The sequence below is a fragment of the Mytilus edulis genome, chromosome 4 (assembly GCF_963676685.1).
Source record: "Mytilus edulis chromosome 4, xbMytEdul2.2, whole genome shotgun sequence".
Lineage (NCBI taxonomy): Eukaryota > Metazoa > Mollusca > Bivalvia > Mytilida > Mytilidae > Mytilus > Mytilus edulis.
This window is the reverse complement of record NC_092347.1, coordinates 19621013-19636675: the sequence shown is the minus strand read 5'-3', so window position 1 is coordinate 19636675 and position 15663 is coordinate 19621013. Positions and strand designations below refer to the sequence as shown.

The 15663-nt window shown below is 32.4% G+C and overlaps 1 protein-coding gene across 7 annotated transcripts in view; it reads right to left on the bottom strand.

The window, feature by feature from the left end:
- LOC139519155 (uncharacterized) overlaps positions 1-10809 on the bottom strand; it is a 39834-nt gene extending 29025 nt beyond the window's left edge. For 2 of the 7 annotated variants that reach the window (XM_071310992.1, XM_071310985.1), the window contains exons 1-7: positions 10585-10662; positions 7833-7903; positions 5949-6703; positions 4299-4378; positions 3801-3844; positions 2855-3584; positions 1600-1676 (exon numbers count right to left, since the gene is read on the bottom strand). In XM_071310992.1, coding sequence (XP_071167093.1) covers positions 1600-1676; positions 2855-3584; positions 3801-3844; positions 4299-4378; positions 5949-6703; positions 7833-7872 — 1726 coding nt within the window. In that variant the 5' untranslated portion in view covers positions 7873-7903; positions 10585-10662. The other 5 variants (XM_071310987.1, XM_071310989.1, XM_071310988.1 and 2 more) reach the window with 5 other exon arrangements.
- Between the last annotated feature and the right edge of the window lie 4854 nt (positions 10810-15663).

Genomic DNA, 15663 nt, shown 5'->3' with positions numbered 1-15663 from the left:
TATTTTGAAGAAGACAGAATAATAAGATGATTTAACATCTAAAACAATGTAAAATGTCATAATAATGACTTGGAAAGTACTAAAAGACATGAATTGATGAAGATCTAGTTTCATTTCCTTATAAATGTTATATAAATGTATCAGATAACCTTGACATTTAACCTATAACCATAATTTTCAAAAAGGGTCGCACTATTTTCTTTAAAAAACATTTGTAACAAGTCTGATGTAGCAAAAAACAAGAATGTGTCCAAAGTACACAGATGCCCCACTCGCACTATCATTTTTCATGTTCAATGGACCGTGAAAATGGGTAAAAAATATCATTAGGCATTAAAATTAAAAAGATCATATCATAGGGAACATTTGTACTAAGTTTCAAGTTGATTGGACTTCAACTTCATCAAAAACTACCTTGACCAAAAACTTTAACCTGAAACTCGCACTTTCATTTTCTATGTTCAGTGGACCGTGAAATAGGGGTCAAAAGTTTAATCTGTCTTTAAAATTAGAAAGATCATATCATAAGAAACATATTTACTAAGTTTCAAGTTAATTGGACTTCAGCTTTATCAAAAACTACCTTGACCAAAAACTTTAACCTGAAGTGGGACAGACGGACGAACGAACGGACGAACAAACGGACGGACGAACGGACGGACGAACGGACGGACGAACGGACGGACGAACGGACGGACGAACAGATGCACAGACCAGAAAACATAATGCCCCTCTACTATCGTAGTTGGGGCATAAAAAAGAAAAAACAGTTTAACACACTTTAATCATAATAATGTCATTCTGTGTCTTGCCTCTAGTCAGAACTGTAGACTAAGCCAGGTTTCTTTAATGAATATGTGACTGTTTTTTACTTTAAACTACTGCTAATAAAGCCAATTTTCTATGCATAATAAATATTTGACTGTTTTATTCTTTGGCTTACCACTTGCCAAAAAATACAGTTTTCTATAACAAATAATTGCTGCTATATTTTTAGCCTTACCACTTGCTAGACCAGCCAGGTTTCTATAATGGATATTTGACTGTTTTATTCTTTGCCTTACCTCTTGCCAGAACAGCCAGGTTTCTATAACAAATATTTGACTGTTTTATTCTTTCCCTTACCACTTGCTAGAACAGCCAGGTTTCTATAACATGTATAATGGATATTTGACTGTTTTATTTTTTGCCTTACCACTTGCCGAAAAAAATACAGTTTTCTATAACAAATATTTGCTGCTATATTTTTAGCCTTACCACTTGCTAGAACAGCCTGGTTTCTATAATGGATATTTGACTGTTTTATTCTTTGCGTAACCACTTGCCAGAACAGCCAGGTTTCTATAACTAATATTTGACTGTTTTATTCTTTCCCTTACCACTTGCTAGAACAGCCAGGTTTCTATAACATGTATAATGGATATTGACTGTTTTATTCTTTGTCTTACCACTTGTCAGAACAGACAGTCTTACCACTTGGTTGCTAGAACAGCCAGGTTTCTATAATGAATATTTGACTGTTTTATTCTATGCCTTACCACTTGCCAGAACAGACAGGTTTCTATAATGATTATTTGACTGTTTTATTCTATGCCTTACCACTTGCCAGAACAGCTAGGTTTCTATAATCATCTCTATCATCAGGAAGACTATAACTGGATGCTAAACTGGGTTTACTGAAAAGGAAAAGAAGACCTTCTCAGACTCATTTCAATAAATTCCTTATAATAATGATAGTTTTCTTTGAACATCAGTTATATATATATAGTAGAAGAGGATAATATTTAAACATGCCATGTTTAGGAGTATGATGTTTACAGAAATATCAAGTCAGATACTTAAAATATTTCGTAAAGAGTCAGAATTAGAAATCACTAGATATCGATCAGCTAGAGTTATCTATTTGTAATTTATGGCGATTTCATTATTATTATGTATCAAATAGCAAATTCTCACAAAGTGTGAAACCTATTTCTTTTATCCTAAAAATAATCTTCTATCTTGGTCATAGTTTAATATTTTCGATTGAACAAGCTTTTTACATTCTAAAATATCATTTTGGGAATAATTTATCAGGAACCTAGACTACTGTTAAAATCAAACATTTTCTGTAGTTGCATTCCTAAATTCTAGTTTAGAGTTAGTCTAAATAAGTATTAACAGATATATAAAAAAGAAGATGTGGTATGATTGCCAATGTCAAATGACACAGACATTAACAACTATAGGTCACCATACGGCCTTCAACAATAAGCAAAGCCCATACTGAATAGTCAGCTATTTTGTATAAGAGTCTATATCACTTACAAATGACTTTAAAATCATCAGTATATATAGAAGTACTGACTAAGGTTCATGATTCAAAACTTATCATATGGTACCTGTGTGGTATAGATATATATACCTTATTCTTTTTATTTTTATGATTCATAGGTACAGTAAATGAACATTTACCTCAGGTGAAGAAATGACTTGAAGCAAATGTACTGTATTGACAAACTGTTTATTTAATTAGCTTATAAATCTACATTATTGGGACTGACATGTTTTTGATTCTGTTTCTTATATGTCATTTTTGATATTTTGTACCTGAATTCTATATGTATTTTCTAACAAATAATTATCAGTTTTAAGTTTCAATATATTCCATGTATTAAAACTGCATTTAGAATACAAAGCCAGGTAATTAATATGAATGTAACTAAAAAATTTTGTTTTACTTTTTCCCTCTTTCCTTACCTCCCCTTTAATTTTTGCATCTTTCTTTTGTTTACTATTTTAAAAAGGTCATACAAATGTTTTTCTATCTGACTTAAAACATGTAATGTAAAAAGCAATGGAAAATATTGAATACCTTTGTTTAACAACTGGAGGTCTTCCTGGTGAAGTAGTTTGATGCGATGTAGTTGGTTGCTGTTGTTTCGCCTGTCTTGCCGGTGAAGTAGTTTGATGCGATGTAGTAGGTTGCTGTTTCTCCCCCCGTCTCGCTGGTGAATTTGTTTGATCACTTGATTTAGATGCTTCCTTTGTTTCTTTTTTTCTAACAGTAACATTTGAAGAAGAAGCTCCTGAACGAGATTGAACTGACTGTTCGTGATCTCTTTCACTAGTTGTCTTTGCATTTTTATTTTTATTTTTTCTATCTTTCCTTATCTGTCTTCTGTTGTCATCACTCCTTCCCGTACATCTTTGTTTATAACCTCTATTATCTTTGGATATATTTGGCAAAGAGGAATAATCAATATTAATGTCTTGTAATTCTTCCTCTACATTGTCTGATTCCTCCTTACCTCCTCCAGACATTGGTTCGGACACTGTTCCATCAGACATTGGTTCAGAAACTGTCAGTGGGGATACCTCCTCAGTTACAGACATTACTGAAACATTCTCTGATGCTGATTCATCATTTAATTGTTCAACATTGTTCACATCATCACAATCATTAGGAATGGACAGTGTATTTAGAATATCTTCTATATCTTCAAATTTTCCACTGATTGTTTTGACAAGATCTGCTAACTGTTGAAGTGTTAATTCATCGTCCTTTGTCTTCTCTTCTATTCTCAGTAAACGATTTTCAATACCTAAAAATAGAACAAAAATTAATCATTTATCAATCTTATTCATGACAGGAAAATAAAAAGAGATGGACAGTTGGCTTTCTCCTTACTTTTATAAGACATATCTAAGCATTCAAGTTGTGTCATATTGGCTGTGAAAAAGATCTGTACAGTAAAATATTCAGAATCTGTTTGGCTTGTAAATCAAGACAAAACAAATAACAATTACTTTTAAATTACCTGTAGCTCTTTTGTTAATAACAGATATCCATTCTTCATTTTCTCTGAAATGGATAAAAAAGTTTAAAACATACAAAATAAACTACAGTGGCCTATAGTTGTATATTTCTGTGTCTCTTGTGGAGAGTTTTCTCATTGGCAATCATACCACATCTTGTCTCTTGTGGAGAGTTGTCTCATTGGCAATCATACCACATCTTTTTTTATATTCAATTGACATAATTGTTTTACATGATACTAAGTTTGTGTTTGGTGGTAAAATCATTAGATCTGAATAAGTTTCATATCATTTGGTTAAGGCAAACAAAAGTAAGAAAACACAATTGGATGATGGACAGACAAATACATTATTGTATAGACACAGTTTTGTCTATTTTTGAAGACTGAATGTTGACTTAAAGATGCCTTTTGGTTTTTTATGTCGTGAGGTTGTTGTCTCGTTGATATATACATACGTTTCCTTTTATCTACCATAATCGATAATACTGTTAATAATACCTTTCCTCATTGTCAAGATCCTGTAGAATTTCATTACTACTTTGTTGTAACTGTTCTAGTGATTGTTGCATCTGCTGAAACTATAAAAAGGTTATACATACACATCATTGTATATTTTTAGGATTATGTTGGTTATGAAATATATAATTGTCTATATAATACATTTGTATATTAATTTAATTTTGGATGTAATGGTCTTCTGATTGGCTGATGTTATTTTGTTATGAGCGGAGAGACATAATTTAGTCATGTGACCGTGACGTCATCAACGTTTTTTTCATGGTTTTCTACGGTTTAAAATGGAATTTAGAATTAAATTATAAGAAATGACTGTAATATTTTTTCTGTCTATTAGAAATAACATAAAAAATGTGGTGCACACTGTTAAATAACCCGCTACGCGCGTTATTCAGTGTGCACCAAATTTTTTATGTTATTTTTTCATAGACAGAAAAAATATTACAGTCATTCCTTAAATAATATTGAAAAATTGTTAGATACATGTAGATTATAAAACAAGAATGTGTCCATAGTACACAGATGCCCCACTTGCACCATCCTTTTACATGTTCAGTGGACCGTGAAATTGGGGACAATACTTTTAATTTGACATTAAAATTAGAAAGATCAAATCATAGGGAACATGTGTACTAAGTTTCAAGTTGATTGTACTTTAACTTCACCAAAAACTTTAACCAAAACTTTAACTTGAGCTTCGCACGATCTTTTTTTTGTTCAGTGGACCGTGAAATTGGGGTCAAAACTTTAATTTGGCATCAAAATTAAAAAGATCATACTATGGGGAACATATGTACTAAGTTTCAAGTTGATTGGACTTCAACTTCATCAAAAACTACCTCGACCAAAAAAATTAACCTGAAGCGGGACGAAGAGACGCACGAAGGAACGAACATATAGAGGCACAGACCACAAAACATAATGGCCCTCTACTATCGTAGGTGAGGCATAAAAATTATACTACTTTCATTACGTTCAAAATTTTATCACACAGAAAATAAACATACTTGTTGTTTGGAGAACATATATTGTACATTAAATTTTACCTCTAAAGATGACATTTGAAAACTTATTCATGTTATTGTATGGAATTGCTGGGTTACTGTCACACTGATGTATATTGTTTGTTTTCGCAGATAATTTAGGTGAAAGTGGTTGACATTATAGCTGTTGTGTAAAGCAAAGGAGAGGGTTGTTATTGCAGCTTGCTGACTAATTCATCTTTACAAAATTCAATGGGATCCACTTTTATTTAATGGGTTTATAACATAAGCTGCAATTCTTGTGGAACTTTATAAACATGATAAATAGCTGAGCTAGCAAAAACATCTGAAGCAAATAAATGATATCTAACTAAAGTCTTTTAAGTTATAAACTTGTTGTTCTCTTTTGAACATAAAACAATAAATATAGAACAATGTTGTTTACATTACAAACATCATTTTATCTGGTTTCAACATGACATAATCATGATTATTTTCATCAAATTGTCCCTTTGAACATGTTGAACTTTGAAAATTTCTAAAATGCCATTCTGGCAACAAAACCATCAAATGCAATGCAAAATTTAGATTATATATGGCTGTTTCCCTATTTGCTTTTTATACAGTTTTATAATATTAATTACATTACCTGACTCCAAGCCTCTTGAACATTTACATGATTTATATTATTCATGCTAACAGCTGATGAATTAACTTTTGGTTTCTGACTGATTCTATCCTGTTCCCTAACAGGTTCCTGTTCTACTGTATACTGCTTTTTGTGGTTTACTCTAACAGAAGCCGAGTTTGAAAACACTTGTTGTGATCCAGATAATCCTACTTTACTGGCTTCAACACTTTTGTGAGGAAACACTGTATGTCCCCGTTGTGATGAGTTTGGTGAAGTAATGTTTTGTTGCCTAAGAGATTGTGAATGTTGTTGTTTTTGTGCAGGACTATTTGATTCCATAACACTCATGTGTGCATGTGGATTATTTACACTTCTTTGTCCATTAAAATTCTTGTTTGATCTTAAAGTTTTTCTTAGGGGTGTAAAATTGTCATCTTTACTCTTGGTCCCTTCTCTGAAATCCCTTATCCTGCTCCAGTCATTTTTAGCACTCTTTTCAGAAAGGTCTGGTACTGACTCAGAAAATCCTGACATGTTTTTGGACTGTGAACCAATATGGTTATCAGTAATTGATTCCTTTGGTGACATTAAGCCTGAGTACTTTGGTCTAGCTCCAGAACTTGATGAACTACTTTGTGTATCTGATTCACCACCAGAGTCGAACACATGACCGTTAGGTATAGTATTCCCATACACATTTCTTCTGTTATAGTTATGTTGGGGTGGATAAGGCACATTCTCTTCAGGATGCTCTTCTGAATTAACTAAACCTGCTAATATCATAAATATGACTTTACTTTAACACATAGTGTCAATAACATTAGTTAGATATCTTAATCAAAATGATGAAGAGTTTATTTTAATGATGTGTTTGTCGTTTGTTTTGGTTTGGTATATAACGTAACGGTACCCAAATTGCACCGAGTACCCAAATTGCACCTATTTAGCAAAACTAGCAGCGAAAATCTTACAAGATTTCCTAGAGACTAAACAATTTGTATTTTTATGATTTGATACTAAGCACATCTTTCAACATAGGTAACACTATTTAGATATGCATAAAACGTTCACAGTATTTATCAACAGATGAAGTATTTACTGAAACAGCAAAATGTACTGAAACGTCGCCATGCGACGTCATCAAAACGTCATCTTTTTAAAATGAGCAAATACAATATGTTACAAGTATCCACTTAAAAAATAATGAAGAGTAAGCATGGACTAATATCCAATTGTTCAAAATATTTGAAGAAATTAAACAAAAGCTCTGTTATTAGACTTTTGACGATGTGAATTTAAGCATGGATGCAATTTGGGTACTCCTCATTTCAGAATCATTGATGGTTTGGAGGTCAGTTTAGACCAATTTTTCTATTATTCCATATGGAATAAAAATCAAATTGGTGTACCTTTATAATAAAGAAGGATACGGCTACAAAATAAACACAGAATGGACATTTTTGTCTTTATCATAAAAAAACGTAGATGAAAAAACTGTCAAAATAGGTGCAATCTGGGTACCGACACGTTATACGTTATATCTATATATAGGATAATGTCTCTGTCATGTAATAAAATTATCATACAAACAGCTCTAACATTTTTCCAAACATTTTGAAGAATTGCAATTTATTGAATTTTTAGACCTTACAACAAAGCAACAAATAAAGTCATAAATTATAGCTGGTTTTTTTTTTTTTTATCATTTTTATAGTTCAGCTACAAGCTAGTCTACATCAACTTAATTTGAAAGAGAAAAAGATTTATAATTTTAATTATGTAATAAAAAAAAATAATAACTATACATGAGCATGATGAGTATTGTTAAATTTTTACTGTTATATTATACTATATATATTACTGTACTGTATTTACATGTACTTATAGAGACCTGTTCTTTACCTTGTTGTCCTTCTAAGTCTTTTGATTGCTGATCTCCCATATCAATACTTCATTTATCTGAAACTCTTTTTCTACAAAAATAGAGACCATATATATTTGATACTAGCAGTTAATCATGCAAACACAAATCATGAAAACAACTGAAGAAAAACCTACTGTTTCATGTAAAATTATTGTCATTCAAGACAAACTTTGTCATTTGTATGTTCTTAAATAAATTATTTTCAATAACCATGTTCTAAACTACTTATGTTTGTACTTTATGCGTGCAGACTTAAATGAATTATTTTCAATAACCATGTTCTAAACTACTTATGTTTGTACTTTATGCGTGCAGACTTAAATGAATTATTTTCAATAACCATGTTCTAAACTACTTATGTTTGTACTTTATGCGTGCAGACTTAAATGAATTATTTTCAATAACCATGTTCTATACTACTTATGTTTGTACTTTATACATGCAGACTATACATCATTTATCTTAAATAATAATAAGGCCAAAATAAAAAGATTGTATGTTTGCCCAAACGCGACCGACCCAAAATAAACCCGCCGACTCAAATTCTTTTTTTGACGTGTTTTTGAAGATTTTTTTTTTTTCGGATTTTTTTTGGGTCCGCTCCGTCATCATACAAAACTTAATGTTTGTCGTCTTTGCGTTTGAAAGTAACTGTGAATAAGATTAAATAAAAGAAAGCGTATAAAAGACGCAGTTAATCGATATTCGATGTTCTCTGTTTTTATCTCTGATTTAACGAACGTAAAGAAGTAAAACATGTGAAGTGGCACAGTTTTTTTTTACGCTGTAGTTGTCTGTACTACCAAACCCTTACCTATATACTCAATGTTAATTTCATCGTGTTATCGAATATCTGATAAGAATATTCAGGTAGATTTGTTCAAAACCATGTGCAATCGAATATTTTCAATGTTATTCTGACAGGAAATGGATCCGGAAGTTGCAAATTTACAATCTTGCAAGAAGATTTTGTTTTTACTGAATAAAAAGGAATTATTTCTTGATAAATCGTTGTCTTTAATTATAATCTTTCTTTATCATGTAAATTAGATGCCCTTTTATTCAAATCGTTCAAATTTACAGTCTCATTTGACAAGATCAGTACGTTGCTGTTTGGGAGAATTTGATAAAACTATAATTGTTCACAGAATCAGAAATATAATCTTAACTGAATGTAACTCCCTCTGAATAATTTATTGCAATATAAATCCCTTTGACAAGAGAAATCTGACTTTTGTCAGAAATATTTTTTTCACATGTGCAAAAGTAAAAACATGTTATGGACGCCATATTGGATTTTTATACAAATTTGTGAGGAAGCCTCTAGAACCATGACCTAAAAATAAATAGTCTTCAGAAAACGTTAACTTTATGCAATTATATTTTATCAATAATGATTATTTTCAAAAATTTAAACTTGATTATTTAAAGAAATAAAATTATAACAAATACGTTTTTAGTTTGGATATTCTACAGAACATGCTTTGATCTATTTATAGCCAAATTAGTTTATCTGTGTGATAATGTAAATACAAATTTGTTTTCAAAACATAAAAAAGACACAAACTAAGGATGGTAGATAATAATTCATATAAATATTTTAGGACATTTAATCTATTTTAATAGAAAAAGGATTTAAAAACTGCAAACAAATTTAATCATTACATAATCAGCTGATATTTTTTTTACACAAACATCGTGTTGATGGAACTGTTGAAAATCACTTCATAAATCCACCAGCCCTTTCACACAGCTAGCAATTGTCAGTGTTATAAACATCTCATGATACAAATCATATAGTAGAGTAATTTATTTATAGAGGTTTTAAATTCATGGCTTTTGGTTTTCTCTACAAAGGTTTGACCATGGAAGTATTATATTGACAATATAATACTTCCATGGTTTGACGAAAAAAAAAGATATACTGTTTTAAGATCTTTTAATATTTTCATGCAAATTCTGATAAAAAAAAGAAAAAAAAAGAATTTGCCTACCTACCTACCCACACCCAGTCATCATGGGTCGGGTTTGGGCAAACTGAAATATTTTTAATTGTGGCCTAATACAGGATTTTCACTTCTGGTATCAATATTTTTAAAGTTTAGGCCGAAATAAATAATACATGTTTCCGCTTATCCTACCAACCCTAACAGTTTTTATGCCATTTTGGAACAAGCACTGATAGAGTCAAACTGATTCCCTAGTAGAAACCAGCTAAAAAATGTTTTTAAAATAAAATATATTGCCTATAGCTACAGTCTACCTACCCTTTTTTTTTTTACAGCACATTAGTAGAATTTACACATGTAATAATTTTTTTTTTTGCCATATCAAATTTAGACACATTTTGGTCCCTAATGATTAACAGGGACACAGCTTTAAGTAAGGGATAATTCTTTTCAACAGGGACCCAGATCAGATATAAGATGTAAAGCCCTATTTTTAGACATGTTAGAAGGAAAGTAGCCATTTCCTAACTCTGATTTTCTAATTATATAAAATGAGATTTACACTTCAACAATGTACAGATAGGGGTAAATAAGGCACTAAAGAGCAACAAGTTGAGAACATATAGATTTGACAAATACTTGGGTTTTCCTTTGCATGTCAACATGATCTGATGAATTTGTTTTTTTTAACCCTTTAATTGTCACTTGACATAATTATGCGAATGTAAATCTGGTTATAATATTGGAATATACAAATTTCATTTACATAAATAATTCTTACAATGCATCGAGGTAAAATATCAAAAGATCAAACCAAAACTACATGAATTCTTACAGTGTCTGGAAATTTTCTAGGGGAAATCCAGCTTTCGGTTTCGTTTTTAACTACTTACTTCCTTTTTCTATTTTTAGAACTGAACTTGAAATCATAATTTGCTGCACATCTATGCATTAATTTGAGTGAAGTTTTCATTTCTTTGAAACCAGTTGTATGATTTAATCTTGCAGTGTAAATAATAACTCAAGTGCTTCAATAAATAAAGGCGCAAAACCGTGGTTTTGTCCTCTTCGAAAACTACATATGGGTCCCAGTTTTCCCGCGGAAAATAATACTATGGTGTTGCTAAATTCATAGAATCATTTTCGTGCGAGTAGCTCTACTATATTTCTATATTTTGTAAATACAGGGGCGGATCCGATCCTGCCATTTATCCAAAAGGGGGCAAACCTAGGATAAAAGGGGGTTCAAACCATATGTCCTCTGGGCTCATTCAAATACATTAATCGTCCAAAAAAGGAGGGTTCCAACCCTGAACAAGAAAACACTAAAAGTTTTGAAAATAATTTTTGGTGTGTTTTTCTTGACCTATTATGTATATAAAGTAACTTTGTTATTGAAATTTATTCAATAAATATCAATAATGATCAAATAATTGTTATGAAACAAAATGTCAAAGGGGCTTCAACGCCGGAAGGTGCCAAGAAATACAGTACCTGGCCAAAAGTATTCATCACCTGCATTTTTTTGCTAGATATATTTCATATAAAAACACATTTTTTCAAAAAAATATTTTGAGGGCATTTATGGTTGGATTTTTATCAACAAGGCCTTAAACATGTTAAAAGACATTATAATTGTATAAAGTATATGTTCGTTTATTTGGTAATAGTTTTGTCTTCTGGTGTTTTTTTCTTCTCTTGATGTAAACCGTGACATACAATGAATTTTTATAATTTAATTTTGTTGAATGTATAGCAAATTTCTGAGCAGAAAAAAATATTTGTGTTTATCTTGTAAAAAAAATGAAAATGATCCACAAAAAAACATTAACCAAATAAACAAATACACCTGTGACAATTCTGCTTTTATTGGTATCAAGTTGCTTAAAATCTAACCAAAAATGACCCCAAAATATTGTTTTGAAAAATGTAGTTTTACATACAATATATAGCGAAAAATCTCAAGTGACGAATACTTAAGAACTAATTCATGGGAGCTTGAATACATTTTTTTTTATATTCAAGCTCCCATGAATTATTTCGATTCTAATAGGACAAATACTACAATTCTTTGGATCGAAGCGCTCTAGGTAAAGGCACATATTTGCCGTTACCATAAACACCGTGTATCATCAGTACAGCGGATATTAATTGGTACTAACCAAGCGGGCGTGATCGATTTTAACCTCAAACGGTAACGAAAATCTTTGTTGTGTTCACATAATATCAATGTGTACCTCAATCTAAACATAATTATTGTTTTAAGAAATGATTTGGTCGTACTAGGTTGATGATAAAAAATGTCTCATTATTTCACCAAAACAAGAACAATTACTAAAAACATGTCAAAGAAGTTGGCACTCGTCTCATCCGATATAATTCTATATCCATTACAACTCTTTTTCTGATAGAGAACCACTGTGCGTATGTAATAAGTATAATGGTATCAATAATTGGCATTGAAATCTTTCATGCATATGTTTTTTTTTCGATATTTTATTCCGAAAAGAAGCGTTGTGTACGGTGTTTAGCTGAGCACATAAATCCTTCTGTACGGTGCATAGTTAAGTTGCTGTATACCGTACACAAAAACAAAATGTTCATACTCGTTTATTAATTTTTTCAAATTCCAATAGTGGAAAAAATTTGACTTTAAAAAAAATATTTTGTCTTTTGACATATGAATTTGAATTTAATACGGAAATTTGTTGTTTATTCAAAATGTAAAACAAGAATTTCTTAAAATTTTTTTTGTCTATTTTCACTCACTTTAACGAAAGCACACTCTGTATTATTTAAACGAAGTGGTTACAACATTTGTAAATTTAGATTACATTCAATTTGATACTTTCATGATTTTCCGAATTAAAATGCTTTAAACTTCCAATCGTAAAGTTTCGGAGCCATTCTAAGTCAGTATTTCTTATACATTAACTTTAATGAGGATTTTAAACTTTGCATTATAAAAATAAAATTGAGAATGGAAATGGGGAATGTGTCAAAGAGACAACAACCCGACCAAATAAAAAACAACAGCAGAGGGTCACCAACAGGTCTTCAATGTAGCGAGAAATTCCCGCACCCGGAGGCGTCCTTCAGATGGCCCCTAAACAAATATATACTAGTCCAGTGATAATAAACGCCATACTAATTTCCAAATTGTACACAAGAAACTAAAATTAAAATAATACAAGACTAACAAAGGCCAGAGGCTCCTGACTTGGGACAGGCGCAAAAATGCGGCGGAGGTAAACATGTTTGTGAGATCTCAACCCTCCCCCTATACCTCTAACCAATGTAGAAAAGTAAACGCATAACCTGACATGCCAGCTCCAGACTTCAATTAAACTGACTAGATATGTCCTATTTTCGGTGCAAAATATAGTTAGCATGCATTTTGTGTCCGGGGATACATGGACACGTATATATAGAACTATATAAACAGATAAACAATCAATGTCTATTATAGTGGTTACAGTACTCAGTGTTATATAAAACTTGTGATTTAGGCGGACACAGCTGGACACAACGGTATTTCTATATAAAACTTAAAAATCTGCTGGCTACAGGTGGACACAGCTGTACACAGTACTAATCCTATATAAAACTTATGAATATGGGGCTACAGGCGGACACAACTGGACACAACGTTATTTATATATAATACTTCTGAATATGGGGGCTACAGGCGGACACAACTGGACACAACGCTATTTCTATATAATACTTCTACATATGGGGGCTACAGGCGGTCACAACTGGACACAACGTTATTTCTATATAAAACTTCTGAATATGGGGGCTACAGGCGGACACAACTGGACACAATGCTATTTCTATATAATACTTCTACATATGGGGGCTACAGGCGGACACAACTGGACACAACGTTATTTCTATATAAAACTTATGAATATGGGGGCTACAGACGGACACAGGTGGACACAACGTAATTTCTATATAAAACTTCTAGAAATGAGGGGATACAGGCGGACACAAGTGGACACAACGTTATTTCTATATAAAACTTCTAGAAATGAGGGGACACAGGCGGACACAAGTGGACACAACGCAATTTCTATATAAAACTTATAAAATATGCTGGCTACAGGTGGACACAGCTGGACACAACGTTATTTCTATATAAAACTTCTAGAAATGAGGGGATACAGGCGGACACAAGTGGACACAACGTAATTTCTATATAAAACTTATAAAATAAGCTGGCTACAGGTGGACACAGCTGGACACAGTGCTATTTCTATATAACACTTCTAGAAATGAGGGGACATAGGCGGACACAAGTGGACACAACGCAATTTCTATATAAAACTTCTAGAAATGAGGGGACACAGGCGGACACAAGTGGACACAACGCAATTTCCATATAAAACTTATAAAATATGCTGGCTACAGGTGGACACAGCTGGACACAACGTTATTTCTATATAAAACTTCTAGAAATGAGGGGATACAGGCGGACACAAGTGGACACAACGTAATTTCTACATAAAACTTATAAAATAAGCTGGCTACAGGTGGACACAGCTGAACACAACGTTATTTCTATATAAAACTTCTAGAAATAAGGGGATACAGGCGGACACAAGTGGACACAACGTAATTTCTATATAAAACTTATAAAATAAGCTGGCTACAGGTGGACACAGCTGGACACAGTGCTATTTCTATATAAAACTTCTAGAAATGAGGGGACATAGGCGGACACAAGTGGACACAACGCAATTTCTATATAAAACTTCTAGAAATGAGGGGACACAGGCGGACACAAGTGGACACAACGCAATTTCTATATAAAACTTATAAAATATGCTGGCTACAGGTGGACACAGCTGGACACAACGTTATTTCTATATAAAACTTCTAGAAATGAGGGGATACAGGCGGACACAAGTGGACACAACGTAATTTCTATATAAAACTTATAAAATAAGCTGGCTACAGGTGGACACAGCTGGACACAACGTTATTTCTATATAAAACTTCTAGAAATGATGGGATACAGGCGGACACAAGTGGACACAACGTAATTTCTATATAAAACTTATAAAATACGCTGGCTACAAGTGGACACAGCTGGACACAGTGCTATTTCTATATAAAACTTCTAAAAATGAGGGGACACAGGCGGACACAACTGGACACAACGTAATTTCTATATGAAACTTATAAATATGAGGGGACACAGGCGGACACAAGTGGACACAACGTAATTTCTGTATAAAACTTATAAAATATGCTGCCTACAGGTGGACACAGCTGGACACAGTGCTATTTCTATATAAAACTTCTAGAAATGAGGGGACACAGGCGGACACAAGTGGACACAACGCAATTTCTATATAAAACTTATGAAAACTGCTGGCTACAGACGGACACAGCTGGACACAACGTTATTTCTATATAAAACTTCTAAAAATGAGGGGACACAGGCGGACACAAGTGGACACAAACGTAATTTCTGTATAAAACTTATAAAATAAGCTGGCTACAGGTGGACACAGCTGGACACAGTGCTATTTCTATATAAAACTTCTAGAAATGAAGGGACACAGGTGGACACAAGTGGACATAACGTAATTTCTATGTGAAACTCATAAAATCTGCTGACTACAGGTGGACACAGTGCTATTTCTATATAAAACTTCTAGAAATGAGGGGACACAGGCGGACACAAGTTGACACAACGCAATTTCTATATAAAACTTATAAAATATGCTGGCTACAGGTGGACACAGCTGGACACAGTGCTATTGTCGTGTAATGTTGTGATTTTACACTATTGTTTCAGTTAAGGGTATAGCTTGGTACTCTTTAGAAACATTTTGAAAGTTATAAC